The following is a 27,947-nucleotide window of genomic DNA, read 5'->3' as shown; positions in this document are numbered from 1 at the left end:
CACTGATGTCTTGGAAGAAGGATGTTTTCTCATTGTCCCATTTAATCTCCTCCAGTTCATGTGATTTTCTTATAATTTTATCTTCTATGTTGACAAATATGACCAAGATGCCTCTAGATTTTTGTGTGTTCTTAAGAGAATAAACCCAATGAGCACATTCAATAGCTTTATCCTTTAGGTTCAAGTCAGAGCTCAGGTCATTAATTTTAGAAATGAGATGAGCAGCCAAAAGGGTTGTTCCAGTTTTCTTTGACTCCTTTGATCCTTAAAGTATATCTCCTGTTAACAATCCTGTATATCTGCTAATTCAGTCTTTATTTCAGAAATACTCTTTTAAGCCTTGCTTATCTCTAGATTATTATTTGTAGCCATAAACCTTGTTGATTACTTAAGCTATATCCACTACTTGCTGTGACATTTCCATAAATTGTTTATTCTTTTGCTCAGATATATCTGCCATGTCTTTAGTTACTTCCACGATGTGTTTATCCCATTCTGTCTCCAATTCTTTTTAAAGTTGTTTCATTAATTGTGTCCATATCATGTCTGTGGACAGTGCTTTCTTCCTCCATTGCTGCTTCTTCATTACTGGGAAGAGGTGCCTCCTCAACCTCCTTTAGGTCTTCCAAATAAGCTTTAATTCCCTTTTCCTTGCAGAGGGTCTCTTTCCTTAATATCCTGCTTAAATTATCTTACAGTTTGAAAAAAGGACAAGGATTCTTTCCATAGTTAGGGCTAAGTATGTTGTAGTTATGGGAAATAGCTGACTTTTCTGATTGAACGAAGCCATAGTAAGTGTAAAGTTATCAGAAGTCAACACAGAAGTCAAACCATATAGTAGGCTATGCAACACCTTTTCTTCACCTCCTTGAAGTTTTGAACTGCCAGCAGCATGGAAGGATTTGTGCAATTGGTTACCTTAGATTAGGTACCTTAGAGGCTCCAGTTAGTTCAGAATGCAGCTGCGCGGGTGATAGAGGGAGCCCCGTGGCTCCCATGTGACACCACTCCTGCGCAGGCTGCACTGGCTACCTGTGGTCTTTCGGGTGCGCTTCAAGGTTTTGGTTACTATCTTTAAAGCGCTCCATGGCATAGGGCCGGGTTACTTACGGGACCGTCTACTGCCACCGATTGCCTCCCACCGACCCGTACGCTCTCACAGAGAGGGACTCCTTAGGGTGCCGTCCATCAGGCAGTGCCGACTGGCGACACCCAGGGGAAGGGCCTTCTCTGTGGGGGCTCCCACCCTCTGGAATGAACTTCCCCCAGGACTCCGCCAACTTCCTGACCTTCGAACTTTTCGCCGTGAGCTTAAGACACATCTATTTATCTGCGCAGGACTGGCCTAGAATTTTAATTTTTAAATTTAGCTTTTAAATGGGGTTTTTTACTATTTTAATTATAATTTTAAATCTGGCCTAATTCAATAAGTTTTTTAAATATTGTTTTTATCTTGTATTCATTCTTGTGTTTTTATCAGGCTGTAAACCGCCCTGAGTCCTTCGGGACATAGGGCGGTATAAAAATTTGATTAAATAAATAAATAAATAAATAAATAAATAAATAAATAAATAAATAAATAAATAAATAAATAAATAAGTTAAGCTAACACTCAGGAGTGTCATTCAGTATTCCAAAAGGTGTCACATTTCCTGTCCCTAATCTAATAAGGACCCAGGGGATAGCTAACAGGGAATGGCAATGATCATTTTTTGTGTTGAACTTTTATTTATTTGCAGAAAAAAATGACTATTTAGGATAAAATAAAAAGAAGTTGGATTTCTTTATGGGTTATTATGCTATATTGTTTAATGCTAATCCTGCCTTTTATATATTGCAGCCAGGAACGATAGGTGCACTTTATAACCTTAAAGACCTCTGGTTAGATGGAAACCAGTTGGCAGAAATACCTCAGGTAAGAATAGATACTTCCTGGATTTTTGCAACTAAACTCACCTGCTTAATGAAATAAAAACATTTAAAACTTAGTATGCTGTTATTTTAGAAAAAGGTTTTTTTTTCATTACATGTTTATTCTCAGTATGTTAGCACCTCTTCATCTTCATTATCTGTGTCTCCATTTTGAAGCTGACGAAGTTGTTTTGGGGCAAGGACATTATGCTGCTTCTCTCTCTGGCAAAGTATTGTTTATGAAAGCAATACGCTTGTTTACTTGTAAGTAAGATAACATATTTTTCCCTGAGCAGTGGAGAACTTGGCGACAGTGGAACAGCTAAATATTAAGGTCTGTGTCTGTGAAATATTCACAGAATTAGATATATGACTGAATGGCAAAAAGTTTCTTCAGAACTTGTCCAATTTTAGGGGAAGATTTGTGAGCATACAGATAAGATTGCCCTCCTGATTTAGCACTTTTGAAATACTTCAGGGAAGGTTTATAAACAGATATTTTGAAGAACTGATAATAATGAAACAGAGTGCCCAGCTCTAGGAGTTTTCTGCCTTGGAAATTAGAAAGAGAGCTTGCAGAAACTTACTTTTTTTAGCAGGGGTAGACAACAATGGCAAATTTACAACCTGTGGATTTCAACTCCCAGAAGTCTGGAAGTTACAGAATAACGTATCTTATCTTTTATGTACACTGAGAGCATATGCACCAAGACAAATTCCTTGTGTGTCCAATCACACTTGGCCAATAAAAAATTCTAATTCTAAAAAAAAATTCTAATTCTAATAGAGTTGGAAGGGACCTCTGCGGTCTTCTAGTCCAACCCCTGGCTCAGGCAGGAAACCCTATACTATTTCAGACAAAAGTTGAGTCTGCAGGTCATAAAGGGGACATAGTTGCCCACCCCCTATTCGTTAGCCTCTGTCATAAAGAGGTAGCTTTGGTTACTTGTTTTTAACCTTGTCCTACAAAGGGATTAAATGTTCAACAGAGCAGGTGCAGAGTGGCGCCTTCCTCTGTGCTGATTTAGCAGCAGGAGTGCTGAGACAAATGACTGCTAACTGCAATCCAAACATGTTTCAATGATCCAGTAGCAGCACTTGTATATAAATCAGGGAAATAAATATTTAAAATGTTGCTTCAGTAAAACTTCTTGTAAAACAAATAAAGGCATAAAATCTATGTATGCTGCCCTTGCACGAGTCCTGACATTTGTTCAGGTCAATAGAAAGCGGATACGGAATTCATGTACTTCACTTTTTTAGGTTAAACTGTTGAAGCTTGAGCCAGTCCTAAGAGTTGGGTGTGGGTTTAATGTACCCTCAAAGTCTGAAAACATACTAATAGATTGTTGGCCCATGCTAGGTGCACACATACAGATTTTACTGGTGATTTACTTGTGATATGATCACAAGTGCGTTATCATCCAGTTGGGAGGATTTGTAGTCTTGTCCTTAGGAATGTTGTAATTGGACAAATGTCAGATCTCTGGGCATTGGCACGTTGAGACATGACTTTGTCTTTTGTTTTGTAGGAAATAGGAAACCTGAAAAACCTGCTGTGTCTGGATATCTCTGAAAACAAACTGGAAAAGCTACCTGAAGAGATAAATGGCCTGACCTCTTTAACCGACCTCCTCATCTCTCAGAATCTCCTTGAAATGTTACCAGATGGTGTAGGTGCGTGAAATCTTTTCTTTTAAACAACAAACATTAGAATATTTAATCCAAGTAAGAAGTTGATTGACACCAAATGCATGTTGTCTAATGTGCATTATTACTATTTTTTGTTGGGAACATGTTTTGCTTTTTTGATGCTAGTGCAAATAAGGGCAAATATTGGCTGTATTTGTACATAACATTGAGGCATCATTGGGCAACCTATGATCCTGGATTGTTTTATGCAGCATTGGAGCCTCCTTTAGGGGTCTTTGACTGCTATTCCTCTATTAGATCATGATTTAATTGTGAATTAGCTTATGAAAGTCTCAGTACAGTAGTCATGAATGCCTTTCTCTATCAGAGGTTTCTCCTGTTTATGATCACAGTTTGGCAGTTGGGTCTGAACAAAATACATTGCGGTTAATCTAAGGTGTAATTGATGGAAACAATCCCAAATTCATATTGGTTTGTTTGGGGTCATTTTATGGCCAGTGAAAGAAGAACACGAGGCTGAAGCTCACACATGTTTGGTATTACACCTAAATGAACCCATAATTAAAACATGAATCTGAAAGCAGCTACATGCCACTTTGCAATATCATTTCATTTGCCTACAGATGTTAATTACACTGTTTCAACACATTATGGCTTGCCAAGGGCAAGAGTGAAAAATGTTCGCTCTATGATGATGGTGATGTATCGTGGAGCTAGATTGCATTGCACATTTACAGAGTGGGGAGATATTGACATGAGACAACCTGACATTTGCAATGGTGTCTGGTTCTGCTTATGTGTTTCCTTCAGGCTTTCCCCCCTCCACAGTGTGATCTTAAATTTGCTTATTATAGCAGTCTTATACCTGCTCTCCAGATGACATATATATTATTAGGGCTGTAGAAGGCATTTGAAACACGGGCTTTGGAACTCCCTTTGGCACCCAGGAAGCACCTCTTAAGTTTACTGGTTGAAATAACAGCATCATTGGCAAGAGAAGAGTTCTCCAAACGCTTTTGAATATGAATGAATATGAATGAATGAATGAATGAATGAATGAATGAATGAATATTTTAATTTGTATACCGCCCTTCTCCCGAAGGACTCAGGGCGGTGAACAGGCAGATAAAATACAGATACACACAATAGTTAAAATATCCCTTAAAAAACTAATTTAAATTTGCCCAAATATTAAAATAACATACACCCCCATAAAATTACAAAACTTTAAAAACCCATCAAATTCAATTAAAATTTAAAGGTAAAAATTAAGCTAGTCCAGCCATACGAAATAAATAAGGTTTAAGTTCGCGGTGAAAGGTCCTAAGGTCAGGTAGTTGTCGAAGTCCGAGGGGAAGTTCGTTCCACAGGGTCGGAGCCCCCACAGAGAAGGCCCTCCCCCTGGGGGCCGCCAGTCGACACTGTTTGGCTGACGGCACCCTGAGGAGTCCCTCTCTGTGGGAACGTACCGGACGATGGGAGATAGAGGCCGGCAGTAGACGGTCCCGTAGATAGCCCGTGTGATTGCTACCTCTGTGTGTATACACTGCCACATTGCTTCCCTGGTGGTCACAGATAGGTTCTGTGCATACCCACACAAACTGAGACATCTGGAGGCAGCTTTCTGAGCAATTTTCTGAGCTTTGAAAGTCCTATGGCTGATTCATGTGAGGTTCTTTATTCACCTCAACACTCACTGCAAAATGTCTTTTTAAGTGTTTTATACAGGCCTTCCCCCCCTCTTCTCTCACACGCGCTCACTCACACACAGAGGCACACTCGCCACTATTATTAAATCCCAGATTATAGCAATTCATTTCATTTTTATGCTGGCATACCAGAATAATCAAGCACATTGTTGGCATTTTCCCAAATGAATATAGGTGGTCATTCTTTGTACAAAGAAATATTGATATTATTTGCAAAATGTCAACCCGGGTTAAAGATACTTAATTCCCCACTCTTAACGTATTGAATCTAAGCTTTAATGGAGCAGCAATGTACTGTATATGTATATTAATAATAATGATAATAATTAAACAGGAGATTGCTGACATGTGATTTTCCCAACAGAAATATCTCTATTTACATACTGCATGCATTATTCCGATTGTTTAATCCTGTCTATACTGCTCAGATCTCTTCCTCTTTATCCTTATTTTCCCTCCCACTTGTTAAACATCCTGGTTGCTTGTTTTCCTATTCTTGATGATGTGACTTACAAGCAGCTAACCAGCAGTTTTACGGCAACGGGTTACATGTTGCAATTAGCTTAAATACATTACCCATTGCTGAGGGGACAACTTGAGATGTATGAATAAGTTAGATTCCATTAATTAAGCTCTACATGGCTCTCTGAGTTATTCACAGCATTCAAAAAAATAACTGCCACCTTAATTTGTCCTTCTTTCCTTCTGAGTGTAGTACCCATGAGTATGATATATTATTGATGGGTGGCATCAATATACTTAGACTTAGATTTGATCTTCAAATGTTTATTATGAAGGTAATGGGGACACCTGTATTTTTATTCGTATATCTCTCAGTGATTGGTGACCATAAAAATCAGATGATTCTGTGAACGCAAGAATCAGATGTGACAGATAGGATTATCTGTCAGAAATAATAGATAATGTCCTTCGATGCAGAAGATCAATGTTTCACCTGCACTGCAACGTTTAATAAATGTTCTTAGGTTTGCTCCGAGATATTTTTGTGATGAAGCCACCGACTGCAGCATTCTACAGAGATTTCCATACAAATGGAAACGTACATATAGGAACAGAAATTTCCACTGGACTGTCCACAAACCTGGTTCCTCTGTAGAAATAATATCCTTTTGGATATTCATAAAAATTCACAGACAATCTAAGAGTTGCAGTCTTACTGTATTTGGACAACTCCAGGATCTTAGAGGTATTTGTATAGTTTTCAATAAGCTTATATTAATGCGCGCCAGTTCAATTGCAGGTTTAATTTTTTGCTGGTTGGTTTCTTACATTTCCTATTTATTTCTTTAGAAATCTTGCAGAGAAAGTTTTGATTTTCTGTTCGGGCTTAGATTTGGCATTTGTGACCTTTTGTGCATCAGGTTTTTCATTTACACAGTGCAACTCTGTAAAGTGTCTTACAGCTAAAAGCAAAAATAAATAATGAAGTAATTGACACAAATATTTTATCCTAGAACTGTGGGGTTTGGTTTTCTCAAATAGTACTTCCAAACACATTCTCCTGATGCTATTGTTCCCTTGATAGATATTTTTCTGCAGAATACTTTAAATATGCAGAGAATACTTTAAATATCCATGGATTGCATGTTATATATGTACCAGCCAAACAACAGTATAACTTTCACCCAGGTGAATCATTTTAAAAGCTTAAAACCAGTTTTGCAATTTTTTCCTATTTGACTCCTTTGATTCCAGATGGCTTATTGATGTTTGCAGACAGAGAATATTTTTAAATATTTTATTTTAAGGCTATTTTTTTTCTAGCTGAGCAATTGCGAACCACCACACTATTCCTGTACTGTATTCCTGCACAGCTGTGCAAATGAATGAACATTAGTAGAATTTTTTTAAAAAAGAAACTACAAACAATTTGAAATAGCAGTGCAATTTCCCAGTTATCTCCAGTTTACAGCACTATACTATGGCTTGCGACATCCACTTGTGCTGTAAATACAAATTATTAAATATACATGGTATTTCAATTTCTGCCTACTACAGTTATACAACTACACCTTTGCATAAATGTATATACAATTTGGCTATGTTATATATATGGAAATACTGTATTACATTTATTAATACATGCATTTCAAGCAGCAACTGCATTGGAAGCAGGTCTGACACAGAAACGCATGAAAAATATAAAGTACTTTACTACAGGAAGTTAGTAAAACAGGAATAAAGACGATAACAAACCCATCAAGGCTTGTGTAAACAAATTACACAACAGGTAAATTAAATATTCCCATGCAAACTTCCCCCAATTTTTAGTATTGAATTGGATCACTTGCAAAGAGCAGACGTGTGATTTGTTTTCAGCAGGAAGCTTGTATTTTGGTGGGGTGACATAAAATCTTCCCTCTTATTCATACCCATATCCAGCATAGGATTGTTTTAACAGAGAACTAAAAAGGATCTAGTGACTCTAGTCCAATTGCCTTACTAGATTCATATCCTTGGGGGTTGTCATTTAGCTGCTACTATCCTTACCTGGGAGTTCTCAAATTTTGTAGATGCTCTGTCCCCTAAAACGATAAAATGATTTTTGTGATTTCTCTTCACCTAAAAAAACAACAAATTCTTCTTGATAGTAGTGAGATGGCCATTATCGACTTAGCATTCTGTGGGTTCCTCGCCCTGTATTTTACCCCCTTACCATTACCCTGGCTATGGGGTCATCTCTGTTCTTAAGTGAATGTCTTTGTAGCCATTGATACGCCTCCTCCCTCAACCTTTGGAAGGCAGGAAACACAATAGAGCTTTTGCTGTGTGTTTAAAAAGCACACAGTATATAAATAGGGCTGTCTGGACTGTAGCCTGCATCCTGCATCTGTAATGCCTTGCTAACCAGCTCCTTATCTTCAAGGTCAGTCTGCCCCTATTTTCAAACCTGTGATTGTTAGTGTCTGTCCAAAAGTATACCTTGTGTATTCCACCATCGAAACTGCTTACATTACTCTTGACCTCAGGGAAGGGAACATGATTACAAGCTCCCATTCAGCTCTGATGACACTCTGAAACCAGTCATCTGACCAGTTCTCCCTGAAAAATGCCACGAATTTTCACACCTGTTGCTTTCATCAAGGAAGGATCAGAATCAGTACTTGGTCTGGGAATACTTGGTCTGGGAATAAAAACAAGCGAGTCCTTTAATGGGATGAGGAATGTGATCTGGTGTCAGCTACAGCTGCAACTGAGAACTAGCTTATTACAGGAAAGTGCAAAAAAGAGAGATGAACATGAGACTCCCTCCATCCTATCCTAAGATTATCATGGATTTCCTTGTGACGAAATCTTGTGGTTCACCTCTTTTGCATCCCGAGTCATTATTTATGTTTCCAGCCAGCTCAGCAGATGGATTTCCTCTAGACAGGTAGTTCTGGACTTAAAGCTGTTCGTTTAGTAATTCAAAGTTAAAACAGCCTCAGAAAAAATAACTTATGATCCATCCTCGCACTTGTGGCCAATACACACACACACAGAGTCACATGATCACAATTCGGGAGCTTGGTCACCAGCTTGCATTTATAACAGGTTTCAACATCCTAAGTCACGTAATCGTGACTTGCAACTTTTTGTGCTGATTTCCAGCAAAAGTGCCTATTGGGAAACTGGATTTGCTTTACGAGTATGGTGATTTGCTTAACAATTGTGGTAAAAATGTTTTTAAAAAATGGGTCTGACTCAACTTGTGATCACAACAACTTATGATGGGATTTCAGTCCCAATTGTGGTCGTAAGTCGAGAACTACCTGTACTGCTGATGGGCAACCTGAAAGACTTGTTCATGTTGTGTGGATTCCAAAAGAGCCGTACTTGACCTCAGAATATGAAACTGCAGTCAAGAGTATTTGGCTTGTGACTACTCTCTGCTAAATTGGAATGGGGGAAGATGAATCGGCAGTCCCATCTGCTGCTGCTCATATTTAAGTATGGCTGTCACCTATTGGCCCAACATCCACTCACCCCTATTTTGCTGACTGAGGAGGGAAACCTGGGAAACATCCTTTTGCCCAAGTACTATGTTCTGCCTCCTGATTTTCGGGGCTGCTGGCCCAGCAAGAGCCATGGACCCAACCTTATGAGGATGAAGGTCACTCTTCTGAGCTTTGCAGTGTAGCTTTTTCTGGGTTCCTGCTCCAGATAAGCCTGTGCCCTGGGAAACAATAACCCAAAATTCTAGGACGGTCTTTGCAACTGGTGTGACTCCAAGCAGTGAGTTGGGCTAAACAGGAGGGAAGCTGAAACTCCCTTTGGCTTTAAGAAGCTTCTGCTTGTGGGCACAGGGCAAGAAGGATGATCCTGCTTGCTTAGTTCTATGGAGCTTCCTTGCCCTGATTTGTTGGCATCACCCTTATCCAAACTTGCCCACAGAATCCAGCAGCAGATTCTAGAATAAGAGGAAGATGATAAAAAGAGTTCAGGCTTAGCTAAAGTTCCCACCTGTGAGTTGTAGCTCCAGGTTTTGTATGAGCAAGCCTCTAATTATTTCCACCTTCTCCCACTTTGTTTGCAATTACTTGGGGGTCATTGCCCATAAGAATTCAGATCCTAATTCCTTTTGGATTTTGATCCCACCCTTCCTCTCAAGAAGATAACGTGGCCCATACAATTATCTAGGCATCATACTGTTTTGCAAACCCCAAGAGAGACAGAGGTTTTATCTGGAGCTCTCACTTGATACTATCACTGTTGCTCCTGAAAATACATTCTTTTTTAGCACACCGATCAGTGATAAAATGTGCAACAAACAATATTTTGTGAATATTGCTTTTGAATATTGAATTGTTGAATACTTATTGGTAGCCAAAGTTGAGCCGTCTTTTGGTATTTATGATCATTTTTGACATCTTTTGCAGTGTAGCTTTTTCTGGGTTCCTGCTCCAGATAAGCCTGTGCCCTGGGAAACAATAACCCAAAATTCTAGGACGGTCTTTGCAACTGGTGTGACTCCAAGCAGTGAGTTGGGCTAAACAGGAGGGAAGCTGAAACTCCCTTTGGCTTTAAGAAGCTTCTGCTTGTGGGCACAGGGCAAGAAGGATGATCCTGCTTGCTTAGTTCTATGGAGCTTCCTTGCCCTGATTTGTTGGCATCACCCTTATCCAAACTTGCCCACAGAATCCAGCAGCAGATTCTAGAATAAGAGGAAGATGATAAAAAGAGTTCAGGCTTAGCTAAAGTTCCCACCTGTGAGTTGTAGCTCCAGGTTTTGTATGAGCAAGCCTCTAATTATTTCCACCTTCTCCCACTTTGTTTGCAATTACTTGGGGGTCATTGCCCATAAGAATTCAGATCCTAATTCCTTTTGGATTTTGATCCCACCCTTCCTCTCAAGAAGATAACGTGGCCCATACAATTATCTAGGCATCATACTGTTTTGCAAACCCCAAGAGAGACAGAGGTTTTATCTGGAGCTCTCACTTGATACTATCACTGTTGCTCCTGAAAATACATTCTTTTTTAGCACACCGATCAGTGATAAAATGTGCAACAAACAATATTTTGTGAATATTGCTTTTGAATATTGAATTGTTGAATACTTATTGGTAGCCAAAGTTGAGCCGTCTTTTGGTATTTATGATCATTTTTGACATCTTTTGCAGTGTGCCCCTGAAATTTCTCCTCTTAAGTAGCCATAGATTACTCGCTTAAGGATGTCTTCCTTGCTTTTCTGACAGAAATGTACTTCTGTTGTCCACTTGTTAGAGCATGGCTTTCTTTTTATGGTAGGCAGGTGCTACTTTCCCAGAGGTTCTTCCCAGAGATTTTGAACCCTCCCATCAATCTAGCCAGAGCAGTCAATGTTGAAAGATGATAGGAATTCCGCTGTAACAGCATCTGGATGTCCATGTTGGTCAACCAGAAGAGAAGGCACATTTCAAGTTTAAAAGCCTGGTTGAATAACCTTATTTTTGACTGGTGTCTAAAAGAACCCAAAGAGAACACTAGGTGAGGCTCCTTGAGGGAAGTAGTTATTGTCTGTAGAAAGCAAAGGGACTAGCCTGGAGGGACAGGAGGAAGACAAAAATCAGATAAAAGAGGACTGAGTCCAGGGCAGGAATGTAACTTGAGTAAACATCTCAAACTAAACCTTTTCTAGTTCTCATGAAAATAAAAGGGAGAGAAGAAGGAAGTATATTCAGACTATATAGTTTTTCAATAAAAGTTATACTGACCTATATGGCAATGGTTTCCTAGCCAGATCTGTCTTGAAGGGCTACAGTTGTCTTACTGTATCTACCTCATTGCTTTATACTGTATACTGCACGAATCAAAAAGAGGGCCGTGAAAATACTTAGATACCTCACATCCTGGACATAAACTGTTCAACTCCTACCCTCAAAACGACACTATAGAGCACTGCACACCAGAACAACTAGACACAAGAACAGTTTTTTCCCGAATGCCATCACTCTTCTAAACAAATAATTTCCTCAACACTGTCAAACTATTTACTAAATCTGCACTACTATTAATCTTCTCATCGTTCCCATCACTCATCTCCTTCCACTTATGACTGTAACTTTGTTGCTTGTATCCTTATTGACTTATACTGTGATTGATTGTTTCCTGATTGCTTAATTGTAGCCTATGACTATCATTAAGTGTTGTACCTTAGAATTCTTGATGAACATATCTTTTCTTTTATGTACACTGAGAGTATATGCACTAAGACAAATTCCATGTGTGTCCAATCACATTTGACCAATAAAAAATTCTATTCTATTCTATTATCAGAAGCCTTTCACCAAGATGAACACAAAAAGTATGGGTGTAATGTCTCAAATAATCACTTTTGTCTTTAATCTTTCAGCTAAAATACAGTTGGGCAGGCTTTTCATATCCTTATGACTTTTAGACAATATTTAGTTACAGTTTCTACAATTTCTAATCAGGATGACCAGTGGCCTAAAAAAACTTTAAAATCCATAGAAACTTCGATGTTGACTACAGCTTTTTAAAAGGCTCATTTTTGTGTCCACAGGAAAGTTAAAAAAGCTATCCATCTTGAAGGTTGACCAGAACAGGCTTACTCAATTAACAGAAGCTGTAGGAAACTGTGAATGTCTTACAGAATTAGTTCTTACAGAAAATCAGCTGTTGGTAAGTATGCTGTTAGCTCTTCAAAAGTTGGCATTAAATGAGGATGGCATGCTTGATTTATTTTGACTGCAGAATCTTTATTTTAAGACGTTATGACAATTACAGTAAAGTACAAAATAACTGAATTGCTATTGTTAGGATGCATTTTAAGCACAGTATTGAATACCATGAAGTTATAGTTGACGTCAGCTGAACAGTGAATGAGACAGAGAGACAAGCATGACATCCATTTCAAAGCAGGTTTCACTTCAATTTGGTTGTAATAAATTATCAAATTATCCAGCAAAGATTAGCGGTGTAGAGGAGAAGCCAAATTTATGAACACGATAATTAAGTATAAGACTTAATAGAGGATGATCTTGTACAGAAGGTAGTAGGATGCTGGCATGTAAATTATGTTTTGACTTTCTCAAACTTAAATATTCTAGTGCTTTTTAATGTAATTTATGAAATTTAGTAATTTAAATAATAAAGATTAGCTGATAGTTTTGCAACAACTTTCCCATGAGGAAATCCTGTTAAGTTTATAGGAAAAAATAACTGCAGAGAGGAAAAATCTGTGCCAGCTGATTTTAGAGGGAAATGAAAAAGACCTTAATTAAAATTGACAACATGTCTTAAAAACTAACTGGTTTCACAAGCATTGGGATTCAAGAAAAATTAATCCAAAATTAAAAAAAAAAATAGAAGTAATTTGCTGGCTGTGGTCAAACAGCATGAGCTGGAATGGGAATCAAACATTCCAATCTCAGTGAATTTCACATTCCTGGTTTCTTACCTGCACTCTGCCAGCCCTGAAATTTAGTCAACTTGAATGATTTTGTAGGATTCTCCAATTTACAGAGGTTTAAGGGACAGATATGTGGATGTGTGTGTGTCATAAACCCATCTGTCTTGTCCAAAATATGATAAAATTCTTTTCTATATTTTAAAATTATTTCAAAAAAGTATAATTGAATTCTAATAGGAACAATAAAGCTATAATAGTCGATTTGAAGTAATAGTGGGAGATGCAGAAATTGAGTTTCAGTTTTGGGCTCTGAGTTTGCTTGAATGGCTTTCAATTATTCTTATTCATTGAAAGTCTTTCTGTCAATTGCCAGATTGTCATTTGCACCTGTGTATGTTCCCTAAATTTTTTTTTACAGCAAATGAACAGCCAATTTTATCAGCAAATTGGCTGTTCATTTGCTGCAGCAGATTTTGCTGGTTCCAGGTTGGGTAATAGAGTTAAGAAGTAGTTTTATCCACTTTGCAGGATATGGTTATGGAATAATTTGTCTAATAAATGGGAAGAAGAAGGAATTAAAACCTGCAAAGCTGAGGAATTGGAGGACTAAGAATGGAACACCAGATGTTTGCTTTGCATTGTGTTAGAACAAGATGTAATAAATGTAACAAGATGTAATAAAGGCTGTAATTTATTCTCTATTATACATTGCTCCAGCTTGAGACTAATTTGCTAGCCACTGTTCCAGAATAAGCAAATACTTTGAGAGAGGGAAAGAACCACAGTAGTAATCCTGTGTAATCTGCCATAATGTGTTTTTATGAGTACAATAACCATGGATCTCTTTCTTACTATGTGAATTGCCTCCATTTTTCTTGTTCTCCTATGAATGGAGAAACAGCATAGGTAGCCTTCACCATCAATCTCTGAAATATCAAAAATATTAATTGGAAAATGAGTAAGAATCCTCTAGAGTAAGAGAATTTTGAAATAGTGAGAAATTGTCCCAAACTAGAAGTGACCCTCTTTTAAAATAAATATTTCTTATCTCAGTTACTCACTAGGGTTCTGCAATAGTACTGCAATCCTGAGATGTAGATCAGTACAGATGAGAATACTGATCATACACCCTTTGAACTTTTAAAATCTCAGACATCTGGAATTCATTGTTACTTTGTTAGAACTCCTCTTAGTAAAATTTTTGGCCATCTTAGAATTCAAAACCTATCCATTCATCATTCTGTTTAAAGATGAATTCTTAAAAAGTTTTAGCATATTAATTAGCTCACTGCTTGCTTTCCACAACTTGAAATGCCAATAATATTAATTGCTGACATTGTTTGTTTCAGACTTTGCCAAAGAGCATTGGAAAACTAAAGAAGCTGAATATATTGAATGTTGACCGAAACAAACTTGTATCTTTACCTAAAGAGGTAATTAATGTTTATTACTATTTACACTGGGAGAAATGAAGTATGTAGTTTTTATTCAAAAAGAATAGAATCGGAGCTATAAATAATTGAAGAATGTAGATGTAATAAAGTTTGTGTGTGCAATAATGACTACATTGGACTGAAACTAGAACTTTCCATTTACTTGTGAATGTACTGTGACTGATAGTTGTTTGGAGATTAACCAAAATAATTAAGACTTTACCTCCTAGCCTTGGGCTTCTCAGATAAAGGAGGAGGACAGCTGTTATTTGTGTCAACATCTTTTCACCCTGTAGGTGGAAATCTGAAATATTATCTCAAGCTTTAAGAATAATTGAAGGTCAGGTCATTCTCCCACAGCAATGTTCTGGAACAATATCTGCAGTTAAATTTGGGGTGCTCTGTCAAAATACTGTTGAATGTCTCTAGCTATAAGGAGTATTTAGCTTATTAAAACTAAAATTACTATTTAGAAGTATATCTCGAGACTGCAGGTTCTTAGATAATTATAGCAAATTGTGTTAATAATATTACCTCTTAGATGTCTAAAACTGCTTGATTTTTAATCCAGTAAGGATACACTGCTGAAAATGAATCAGCACAAGGTTTTTTTTTTAAGTTTTAAGTTGATATCATGGAAGTAGCTTCTGTACTAAGTTTGAACTCATCAAGCATAACCAGCGCTAAGATTAATTGAACATTACACAGGAATATACCTTCTAATGATTTAAACACATTGAGTTGTCTATATTTTTCCAGAACACAACCTGACCCAGTTTTTTATTTAATAGAAAGACATCTTGAAACGTTTTGAGTGTTTTGGCCATAAGAAACAATGGGATCACCCCTTCAAATATCTTGCTTCTTTTGTATCACCCTGTGATCAGAAAACTAGGCGACACAGTAGCTCATGAAAAGTGCGAATATTAGTGTAGTGCTTGTGGAAAAAAGAGAGAAAAAAATAACTTTTGTAAAGATTCTAATTATGGAATGATTAGGATCATACTGCCATCCCCCAATTTAAAAACTCAAAAGTGTAGCCTTCTTTCTTTGCCTGAGAGGTTTGCTAATTGAAAGGAACATGAGGACAGGTTACTAATCTGGCTTGAAAGAAAGAACACAGAGACCTCACTTTCTCACACACCTCTTTCAAGTTAATTATCTACAGGACAAGCTGCATCCTAGTAAATAAAAATGAATTGAAGTTGGTTTATTCACACAATTGGACCTTTTTTCAGAAATGTTTTATGTGTGTGTGTGTGTATGTATGTATGTATGTATATATAAATAAACATATTTGTTGATAAATAAAGGGAGACTAGTATAGATCTATTTCGAGCTATTTGGTTCTCATCAGCTAGCCATACCCTTACTCAAATTCAAATTTATCTATCTATCTACCTCTCTATCTCTATCTCTATCATCTCTATCTCTATTTTTTTCTATCTATCTATCTATCTATCTATCTATCTATCTATCTATCTATCTATCTATCTATCTATCTATCTTGTAATCTATATCTATCTATCTATCTATCTATCTATCTTGGCAGTCTTGTTTATTGAACTCCCACTTCCAAAATCATTTATGCAAATCTAGGCAAACATACATGGCTTTTAAGAGAGACAAACACTCTGCTGCTCTCTACAGGCATTAGCTTGACAGTTCAACGGTCTTTGAAAAGCAAAACAATAGAAATAAATTTTGTTGGTAAGGTTCACATTTTTTCTTAAAAAGCTACCAATCACTGTTTTTACAGGGTTGTGTGATGGAACTGCATGGGGCAGAAGCACAGCATAGCAAAGTGTGGTAGCATAATTTATGCTGATATGATTTCCTCCTGGCTTTGATATGGCAAAGCAGCTGTGTTGACACATGTGAAGTCTAGCTTCAACAGAGGAACAGAGACTGACCTTGCTAGCTAGCCAAACAATGGCATGATGGGTAGAGAAAAAAAATCAGATCCCAAAAGTCTCCTTCATTGTACCAGGCATTCCTTAAATATGTTCTGCTTAACTCCAGAACATTTCCCCTGCTCTCTGCAGCCTAAGCCAGTAACAACAAAGACCTGTCCTGTTCTTACTATGGGGTGGAGGGGTGGGTTAAAAAGGAACACTCACTTGTAAGAAACAAGGAACCTTCCAATCAAATCACCTAAAATAGCACAGAATACTTAAAAACAATTCCACTCAGGGTTCTCTTTCATGCTCAGACCAAACCAGCCTAGCTTGTTCCGTAATTGGACCAAAACTCACTAAATATGCATTTTTATTTTGACAATGAATCACTCAAAGCAGTGTTCAAGCTTGAAGTCTTCAGTCCATCCTTAGAGGAGAGCTGAGGACTTCCAGGCAAAGGATGAATTCGTAAAAACTATAGTACTTCTCAAATGAGTCCAGTTGATCTCCTAAAATAGTTGCCGTTCTTTAGTACAAGAAGAATTTCCCCCACATGCATTTGGCTAACTTGGTTCTCTTGGTTACAGCCTCAAGCAACTTCTTAAAGGATAAAAACATCAAATAGAAATACTTCTGCTGGTGAATGTTGTTTCTAATATGGTTGATTTCTGTCACTTGCTTGAAGCAAAATATGAGAATGTGCTATAAATAAGAAAAGCAGCACATGGTGTGAAAGCCAAACGATCAGAAACGATTTAATGTATTGCTTTCAGGGAAGAAAGACTTATTCAGGGAAAAGAGGAGGGATGGTGGGTAATCAGCAACAGGCAGGGATATAAACTCTGTAGACCAATGGCGGCAAGGATGTTGGTCTTGGAAATTAGTTTTGTCCCGCTTAAAAGGCTTAAAGCAGTATATAATTATTAGCTGGGTGGATGCGATATTGCTGTATATATTCCCTAAAACTCTTTTATAGTCTCTGCCTGCCTTTCAAGGTGAAAGGAAACAGTCAGACGTTCTTCCATCTGAAGGATTTGAAGCTTGAGACATTGTAAGATTTGCTATGTATTACTCTTGTGTGAGGGTTTTGTATGCCCTTCCATCTCTTAACTGTCTAAGATCCAGCATAGGTATGAGGCAATGAACATATACTGATCAGGGAAACCTCTGAGTTGGTAAGAATATTAAACAGTTTTATATATTAAGGACCCATACTTTTTATCTTGGCTTTTATAAATAATTTTTTACTGTATATAGTGTAGTAATTCCATTTCTCTCATAATTTAGACAGTAATCTATCTCTGATCTGCCTGGATAATTTATTCCAGCAAAATGAAGTATTAATAATGTGGAATAAATCTGAGAATCTGACCAGTAGGATATAATCCTATAAATACACCAGCAATAATTCTATTATAAGAGAATAATTTACTGAGAGCAGAACAATATTTTCTTTTAATTAGATAGAGCAAAACCAATTGTCCTCTTAGCTGAACACAGATGGGACATGATTATAGAAGTCTGTCTAGTTTAAGTAGTTTTAGTCTTTTGTTGACACAATGAATGCCTTTAGTTGTTAACCGAGAACCGTCATAGAGGGAGAAGTAACAGAATAGCAGCGTTGGGAAGGACCTTGGAGGTCTTCTAGTCATCCCCCTTGTTCAAACACGAAGCTATACCATTTCAGACAGGTGTTGTCCAATATCTTCTTGAAAACCTCCAGTGATGGAGCACCCACAACTTCTGGAGGCAAGCTGTTCCATTGGTTAATTATTCTAACTGTCAGGAAATTTCTGTTTAGTTCTAGGTTGGATCTCTCTTTGATAAGCTTTCATCTATTATTTCTTGCCCTCAGGTGATTTGGAGAATCACTGTGACAGCCCCTCAGATATTGGGAGACTGCTATCATGTCACCTTTAGTCTTTCCCTTTGTTAGGCTAGACATACCCAGTTCCCCATAACCGTACAGTTTAGCCTCCAGTTCCCTAAAAATCTTTGTTGTTCTTCTCTGCACTCTTTCCAGAGTCTCAACATTTTTTTTTGTATCATAGTAATTAGAACTGGACGCAGTGTAATCTTACCAAGGATTTATAAAGTGGCACTAAAACTTCACATAATCTTGATACTGTCCCTCTGTTGATGAAGTCTAGGACTACATTGGTCTTTTTGGCAGCTGCAGCACATTGCTGGCTCATACTTAAGTGACAGAAAGAAAAGAATACAACATTAGTAAACATTTACATATGCTGAAATGGTAGAAGATCCACTCATCAATAAAGCATATGGCATGATTTGATGAGATGTGCCTTATTCCACAATATATCATGGGTAAAAAAATGTTTGGGAAGATGGAAGTGATATTTCTTGTTCTTCCAAGATCAGTTGTATCGAAAGTGTTAGAATATAACAGAACTAGAGTTTTGTGAATGAATAATCTTTGACATAAAAGATGAACACCACGTAGAAAAGCAAGCCAGACTGAATGGATTTCCCCCCCACCCTTTTTCCTTTCTTGTATATTTATGAAACTATCAGAAAAATAGGCTCCCAATGATACTTTTCTGGAGTAGCCAAAGATAAAACATGCACATCATTACAGAATAACTAGATAGATGGGATTGCGGCTGACTGTTGGAGGTGAATCATTGGCCCCAATGGAGAGGGTTCGCAATCTGGGGGTTCTCCTGGATGGACGGTTGTCTTTTGAAGATCATTTGGCGACCGTCTCCAGGAGGGCTTTTTACCAGGTCCGCCTGGTCCGCCAGTTGCACCCCTTTCTAGACCGGGATGCCTTATGCACAGTCACTCACGCCCTCGTCACTTCTTGCCTGGACTACTGTAACGCTCTCTACATGGGGCTCCCCTTGAGGTGCACCCGGAGACTTCAGTTAGTTCAGAATGCAGCCACGTGGGTGATAGAGGGAGCCACTCGTGGCTCCCATATAACACCGATCCTGCGCAGGCTGCACTGGCTGCCTGTGGTTTTCCGAGTGCACTTCAAGGTGTTGGTTACCACCTTTAAAGCGCTCCATGGCATAGGACCGGGATATCTTCGGGACCGCCTTCTGTTACCACATGCCTCCCACCGGCCGGTACGCTCCCATAGAGAGGGCCTCCTTAGGGTGCCGTCAGCCAAACAGTGTAGGCTGGCGACCCCCAGGGGGAGAGCCTTCTCTGTGGGGGCACCTACCCTCTGAAATGAGCTTCCCCCAGGACTTCGACAACTTCCTGACCTCCGGACCTTTCACCGCGAGCTTAAAACATATCTATTCTTCCAAGCAGGACTGGCTTAATAGGGTTTTTAAACATGGATTTTATTGGGGTTTATTTTATAATTTGTATTGTATTTTAAATTTAGGCTTTTGGAATAAGTTTTTTAAATAGGGTTTCTATTGTGTACTGTATTATTTTTATCTGCCTGTTCACCGCCCTGAGTCCTTCGGGAGAAGGGCGGTATAAAAATATTATTATTATTATTATTATTATTATTATTATTATTATTATTATTATTATTATTATTATTATTATTATTATTATTATATCTTATAATGCAAAGGATAACTGTATGCGGAGTCAGATAATTGTTTTGTTGAAAAAGGAGGACAAAATAATGAGTAATGCCAACCTTATGAACATTTGCTATACACCACTTTATACCTGATAAGTAGGTTTTATTTACAGGTAGTCCTTGATTTACAACCATTCATTTAGTGACTGTTCAAATGGCACTGAAAAAAGTGACCTATGACCGTCTTTCACACTTACAAAAAAGCATCCCCTAGGGCAGCATCCCCATGGTCACATGATCAAAATCCAGATGCTTGGCAACTGGCATATGTTTATAATAGTTGCAGCATCCGGTGTGTGTATGTCATGTGATCATCTTTTGTCATCTTCTGACTTAACAGCAATGGCAAGGAAAGTTGTAAAATGAGAGAAAATTCACTTCACTTTCTCGCTTAGCAACAGAAATTTCGGGCTCAATTGTCATCGTAAGTCGAGGACTACCTGAATACATGCCCCATAGGTGATTTTTTTTTTTTTACCTAATCTGTTGGGCTCCAGATCAGGCACGAAGGAAGCATTGCAGCAGCTGGTAATAATATAAGCCTGATTCCATTTCTGAGCCTTTCGGCTTTGTCATGGGATGTCACAAACACCCACCCCATGTGACATTATGTTATTAGTTTGGTCACTGCAAATGCTTCACTAATTGTGTTAAAAGTCAAATTTTATTCCCTAGACAGATCCCTTTTAAAATGGTGTTCTAAATATAATTTTATATCATAACTGGCTGTCTCAGAGTTTGAAATCCCATTTATATATCTGGTGTTACATAAACCAGCTATTAAGGCTTTTTTATTCTTAATCATAGTCATCAGTGCCATTTTCAAAAATAAAGCAAAGCTGGCTGAGGAACTCTGGAAGTTGAAGTCCACAAGTCTTAAAGGGACCAAGGTTGGAGATCCCTGCAATATAACAAATGTGAATTTTTGCAACTGTAAAAATATTGAGATAGAAATCTATTAAAACTCCAGACCAAAGAGATCCAATAAATGGTATGTTTGTAGGTTGCTCTTAACTCAGGGGTGGCAAACTATGGCCCTTTTATGACTTGTAAACTTCAACTCCTGGAATTCCTGGGCCAACTATGGAATTCTGGGAGTTGAAGTCCACAAATGATAAATGGGTTATAGTTCCGCACCTCTGCTCTAACTAGAAATGATGAGCACTGACTTTGGGGTAGAATTCAGGCAGGCAGTTACATTCCATAAAGGAATATCAATTTATTTTATTTCTGCCTATTTGAAATCTCAGTAGAAAGTGATTTCATTTCATTTCATACAATGTGCAGTTCCTTATTTTAACACTCTGCTGAGCAGTGGATAAGAGCGGGAATTGCTGTTCATAAGATACTTTTCGATGTGCTGTACAGTGATAATGAAAGTCATAATGCTTGGTCTTTGGTTCCTGCTTTATGTCTACAACTTTGTTTCCTGCTTCCCTTAATGGCTCTATCTATAAATATATTCTTGCTCCCTCTCCTGATATATTAGATTTTTTTATCCTGCCTTTATTATTTTTATAAATAACTGAAGGTAGCAAACATCTCTAATACCCTACTTTCCCTACAACCACAACCTGGGTGAACTGGGCTGAGAGAGAGTGACTGTCCTGAAGTCATCCAGGTGGTTTTCATGGCTAACGTGGGATTAGAACTCACAGTCTCCTGGTTTTTAGTCTGGTGTCTTCACCACTAGACCAAGCTGGTTCTTTTATAAAGAGTATAACTCTGCTAATAAACCTGTATTCTTGTTATTACATACTTAAAATTAAATTAGTTTGTCCAGCCACATTATATGCTCAGTTCTGACTCTAGTCCTACTTGAAAATGCAAACAATGAAGAATTCTTGTTTCCTGGATACAGAGAACTCCCTAATTATATTTCTCTCAGTTTGGTTCTCTAAAAATTCAAACACAAAACAATTCTCTTTGCCCTATTTGTGATTGTGACAGAGTTCAAACTACTCTTGCAATTAGATGAATTATTTTCAGAATCATTTTGCATTCAAAGTTAAAAAATGAATTTAAAAGAATTGTTTCACCCACCTTCAAAATCCTAATTCTTCACCTCATAGCACCAAGTAAATTTCTTGCATATCAGGATCAAAAATTTGTTGCACTTGGGATTTATTTGTCTTGCCAAGTGTTCTGTATATATATTAAAAATTAAAATTTGTTTTGTAAAAAGAAAGAGAAATATGTTACAACAAAGGCTTACAGTCCAACTCTGAAGCTTTACTTTTGGGACTTTGGTAATAACTAGGCAGAACTGCATAGTAATGTATCGTTTAGTTTTTACCCATACTTAACAGTTAGGATTTAGTATGTCAATTTGCTGGTGTTCAGAATGTACCAGGTGTATGCAGGTACTAAATATCTGGTGATTGTTCTGCTCTAGTTAGCTAAGTTTCATATAATATAAAAAAAATCCTTAAGCCATGTCTGTATGTCACTTTATTATATCCATTTGTACAGAAAGGGTGCCAAACAGCTATTTACTGTAAGCAAGTGGTAAGTACTTAGAAACTCTGCAGAATGCATGCAGACATAATATGGGGAACTGGCAGAGCCTGACCCAAAGTTAAGTAACAGTATAGCATTTTGGATTGGTATATAATTGTAGCAAGACTAAATTTTAATATATTGAGAATTACTGAATTATACGTGACTGGCCTCTTTATAGCATTAGGGGAGGTACACCTTCACTTCATTTTGTAAAACTTAAATTAATGAAAATGCCGTGTTCTCTTGTCATTTGTGTGTATGTGTGTGTGAATGGCATTGTGCAGTCTGTGTTTACAGTACAGCGCTCTGTGTTAAATCAAACAATTGTATCTTGTGTTTTTCTTAATTGTTAGCTGCTTGGAAATTTGAGTCAGGTAATTCTTGTCATTGTAAGTACTGTTTAGCCCACAGTTTCACCAGCTCCCTTCATCTAACTGCTTTCAATGCATGATGATTCAAACTGGCTGGCTCCACCACTGCACTTTCATTGCCCCCAAATCTTGAATTTCCCAGCTTAAGAGAGAGGATGCTTTCAAAGAGGCTGCATGGCCAAGTTCATTCTGCTTATGTCCCTCAGACACAGCTGTTCAAAGCAAACCACTCCTTGTGCAAACAAGGAATCATCTAACATTCACTAACCATGATAATTGTGTGGAGTTTAAAAAAAATTTTTAGATGTATTTTAGTTAGACTTGTACAATATTTTTGTTGCAGCACTTTACCTCCTGCAAACCGACAGAGCACTTCCAGAAACTTAGTGCATGGTCCCTCACTTTTAATAGTAGTCTATGACTTTAAAAGTACACAATGATCTTGCTGTTGCTCCCATTCTTGACTCCTTGCATGAAAATAGGAAAGTGTACATGTTCATAATGGAAGGAAATATGAAAATATTTTTGGTAACGTTTTACATAAATGTTTAACTGTGATAAAAAGTATAGTGCTTAGAGTGGCTATTAAAAAGAATTTCATTTACAAAGGTAATAGCTCAAAATAGATTTAGTTGAATTGACTTCAATTTATTCAGGAATTTAGAATTGTATTTAATTGTATTTTTACTTTGATTATCACGATTTAAAAGTGACTTTAAAATGGCTTGCTGATAAAAGAATTGTGCCCAATTTTAAGGAGTTCAGTTCCTTTTTAAACCGATGTTTACCATTTGTGGCAAATAATGGTAGAATTTCTTTATCCATTAAAAAGGACATTTGATAGAAATGTCATCCATATTGTGTCATCCATATTATAAGGGGAAATGTTATTACCTTTGTCGTAGCATGCTAGCTATCTTAAATTAGATTTTCAGCTGTGTATTTAGGAAATTTTGTGATTCTCCATTCAACAAGCTATTATGTTAGCTATCTTAAATTTCAAACAAAAGACATCACAATAAATTAAAAATATTCTTCAATCTATACATAGTAACCTAGAATAAACACAATTTTTGTATTTTAGTAGTGATTTTCTAAAAGAATTACTTGTTAAAATAAAACTTTAGAATTGCTGTCTTATTAATGGATCAATTTGATTTGGTACAATTTAGACCACACCTAGTAAGCGAGGTATTTTTTCCCCTTCTCTTTTAAAAAAGAAAGACTCTGTTGTTTGCAGTTAGGTTGGGGTATTAAGTATTATATAAAAGTCTAAGAACTCCGTTTGCCTTAAATCATTAACTGAAGTCTTCAATTAATGCACGATGCAGATGGCAAACATGCAGGAAATGTTGTTTGTTTGTTTTTGGTATTTTAAATACTTATACTGTGAGCAGAGTGAACTGAAGAGGCAAAGGCTTAGCCTTGGGTGAATAGATTTGTCTATTGTATTTTAATTCTGAAGTGGCACCTCTTAGCATTTGATCTACATTTACACATGGGAAGAAAAATGGGATTTGGAGCTGAATATGAAACAGTGGCAGAATAATTATTACAAGATCTACAATTATTAGAGCAGTGCAGTGATTTGGATTGAAAAGGGAAAAGAGAATTTGGAATGTGCAGAGGTACTCACATTGCCTTAAAGAAGCAAGTATTTTTTTTCTTTTGAGCTTACACATGCCAAGACATTTATCACTAATTTCCACATTGCTTTAGTCTAATTGGCTCTAATCGACTTACGAATGAAACAAAATGAATTGTGTCACTATTTCTAATATATTCCTAGCACACCCTCTTGTTCTCAGGGATAAATTTCTTCTGTTCTGAAATCCACTTTAAAAAAAAAGCAAGCTTCTAAAATTCTAAAAAAAAAAAAAAAGGGACAATCTCACCATTTTGTAAATTTTCAGCTGTGGAATTAGGAGTTTATGTTGTTATGAGTTCAACATGCCTAGTGTTAGCTACATTAAATTTCAAGCTGAAGACATTGATTTATCACAATAAATTAAAACATGTTTTTCAATCTATATGTAGTAACCTCCAAGCAACCTCCTCTTAAATTTCAGGATAGGCAGAGGCTTCCATCAGTCACCCTCTGTTTATTCTTATGAGGCAGACAGAGTTTATCTATAATGAGTGGTCTTGAAGATCTAAAGCCATAAAGCATTTTATAAATAATTAGCACCTTGAATTGGAAACAGACCAGTAGCTGGTGCAAACTCCACAACAAAAGTATATTAGGAAAATTATGGGTCTGACCTGTTATCAAATTCATCTGTAGTGAATTATAGTACTCTGGCTAAGAGAAGACAGGGTCAAAGTAATACCTCATGTTCTAGAGAAGGTCACACCTGGTGCACCAATTATAATAAATAGATGAAAGCCTATCTGGCAACAACTCCCACCTATTCTTCAAGCGTGAGTCTAGGGACATGACTGGACTGTAGGGCTGCTCTCTCAGGGGGATTACATCCCCATCCAAATGCAAACTTGTTATCTTCCTTGAACGAGGTCACCTCTGAATTAACAGGCAGTCCATCTTACTTGCATTCAATTTAAGCCAGTTTTTCAGTTTTCCCCCCCACTGAACTCTACAACTTCCGAGCACTGGTCAGGTCTGCTACTGCAACTCCAATTCAGCTTCAAGTGGAAATATTCAGCTAGATGTAACCTACACACTAATGATACTTTTTAGTATGCGAGTAGATGACCTCTCCGAGTGGCTTCATGTACATGTTAAACTAAGAAGAGAGGAATGTTTGATTTCTTTGTGAAGGTGGGACTGTCTGCATCTCTGCCCTATTTTAATAACTTTCAGCCCTTTTGCCAATTTGAGAAGCAAAATTCACATCTCTCCCCCTTCATAATAACTAATTAGAATTGCCCAGTTAGGAAACAGTGGAATGGTCACAATATGGTTTCCCCTAACCTCAATCCTCAGAGGGAAAGTGTAATATTAATCTGAAAACCACTGAGAAGGGAACCTCGTAGTTCTTCTACAAGAATAAGCAGGGGTGGGTTTTTTTAAAGTTCCTAACTGGTATATGCTCCCCCCACACCTCCTAAGTCACCTTTCCCCATTTAAATCCAGATTGCCTCTAATAAATAATACATTTAGAGTACAATCTTATGTCCAGTATGTTAGAAGTATATTGAATTCAATAGCTTTTTTCTGACTTACCGCCTCATTGTAATTTTTTTATAATCGTATCAGACCAAACTTAATGATACTAATACATAGCATTTCTTCTTACTTGAATGTAAGCAGTGGAACCATAATATGTATTTACTTATTTGCTAGATTTATATCCTACCTTTCTTTGAGCTCAGATCAGTGTACAAAAGGATCTCCCTTAATTTTATCCGTATAACAACAACATCTATTTAATAAACAGGGCTGAGGGAGGATGACAAGCCCATTTTCCCCTTTGAGCTATCCTACTAAGAATTAATAATCTTTCCAGCCCTAGTATAGCCCCTTTAATTGCTATACCACACTGCCTAATTCGTGTTTTTAAATCCTTTTGTTACTCATAATATGGTCCATTCTTCTCCATATCTGCAATTTGATCTTGGGATTCTTGTTTTGAGGTCAGCTCCTAAGATTACTGTTTAAGTGAAATGTTGCACAAACATGATTATCCTAGTTACCAAGTATTGCTTTCATTTGTAGTAATTTACTGCAGTATGTACTCAGTTTACAAGATTTACCTGATACTTCACACTGCAGCAGTAATTCAGTCTCCTTTCCTTTCTATAAAACAGATTGGTGGGTGTTGCAGCTTAAATGTATTTTCAGTACGGGACAATCAATTATCTAGGATTCCACCGGAGATATCACATGCCACAGAGCTTCATGTTCTTGATGTAGCTGGAAACAGGCAAGTGTTCATATTTGCTCTAAATTCATGTTGTAGTGGATTTGAACCAACAGATTGCTTAATATTCTTACTATGGGAAATGGTGGGTTGGGCGGGGCATATACTTTGTAATCTGGTGTTAAAGGCTGGTCCCAGTTAAGTCAAAGCAATGTTTGACTGGTGAATCAAATTCACTGGATTATTGATAGCCACACAGAATGGTAATAAAATTATATTGTCAAAAACACAGAGGTGTTTATGCTCTTGTCCCTGAGGAAATGTTTTGGACTAGGGATGTAGTGAATGGAAAAGAAGTTATGGTCCTTAGCTGCTCAGTCCATCACCTTTCCTGTTCAGTTAAATTCTGTCTGAGGCTCCCTTCTGTACCTTCCAAGGGTTCTGTTCTAATTATATATTTAAAAACAGATGCACATTTTTCCTATGGAGAAGAAAAATAAGTATTATAAGTTTTAAAAACCCTTCACCATAACTATTTCAGTACTATCAGAGACCTCATGTGACCAAACGTCTTCAATTTAAAAAAACAAAATCTTAAATCTAGTCTACAGCTCTAGCATTTTGTGATATTCTCGCCTCCAAGTATTAACCGATTTAACATTTACATTAGCAATGGCATTTAGACTTATATACCACCCTGTAATGCTCTATAACACTCTCTGGGTGGTTTACAATGCATATTGCCCCCAACAAACTAGCTCCCTCATTTTAGCAACCTCAGAATGATGGAAGGCAAGAGTCAACCTTGAGTCCCATCAGGATCAAACTGTAGGCTGTGGGAAGAGTTTGCCTGCAATACCGTACTTTAACCACTGCACCACCTGGATTTAGCTTTTGACATCAGCTAAGCGGGTCTAGGTGTTGTCACAACTACTACTTGGAGGTCTGGACATTAAAACAGATAACATATAGCGGTATCCAGATGATCTGGATGGAGTTTGGAAAACTTAAGAATGGTTGACTTTGCTTCATACTTACAGGGACATTTTTTTTACAAATGCCAAGGCCCTAGATGAGATTTGAAAGTTGGGGAGGAAGACATCCCAGAAGAAAACAAAGGCCAAGAGAACTTCACTGACATGACCATATAGTGGCCAGGAACTGAGCTTGACTTGAGTCTTTTGATTGTGATAGATAGTGGGATGTTCTGCTGTTATAAGAATAGG

The 27,947-nt window shown here is 37.4% G+C and overlaps 1 protein-coding gene across 1 annotated transcript in view; it reads left to right on the top strand.

The window, feature by feature from the left end:
• The window catches only part of LRRC1 (leucine rich repeat containing 1), a 102,056-nt gene that overhangs the window by 67,017 nt on the left and 7,092 nt on the right, over positions 1 to 27,947 (top strand). The window contains exons 7-11 of the mRNA XM_058177058.1: positions 1,841 to 1,915; positions 3,444 to 3,588; positions 12,280 to 12,398; positions 14,478 to 14,561; positions 26,669 to 26,784. Of these exons, the coding sequence (XP_058033041.1) occupies positions 1,841 to 1,915; positions 3,444 to 3,588; positions 12,280 to 12,398; positions 14,478 to 14,561; positions 26,669 to 26,784 (539 nt within the window). The remainder of the gene's footprint in view (positions 1 to 1,840; positions 1,916 to 3,443; positions 3,589 to 12,279; positions 12,399 to 14,477; positions 14,562 to 26,668; positions 26,785 to 27,947) is intronic.

The sequence above is a fragment of the Ahaetulla prasina genome, chromosome 1 (assembly GCF_028640845.1).
Source record: "Ahaetulla prasina isolate Xishuangbanna chromosome 1, ASM2864084v1, whole genome shotgun sequence".
NCBI lineage: Eukaryota > Metazoa > Chordata > Lepidosauria > Squamata > Colubridae > Ahaetulla > Ahaetulla prasina.
This window is presented reverse-complemented; position numbering and strand designations above follow the sequence as displayed.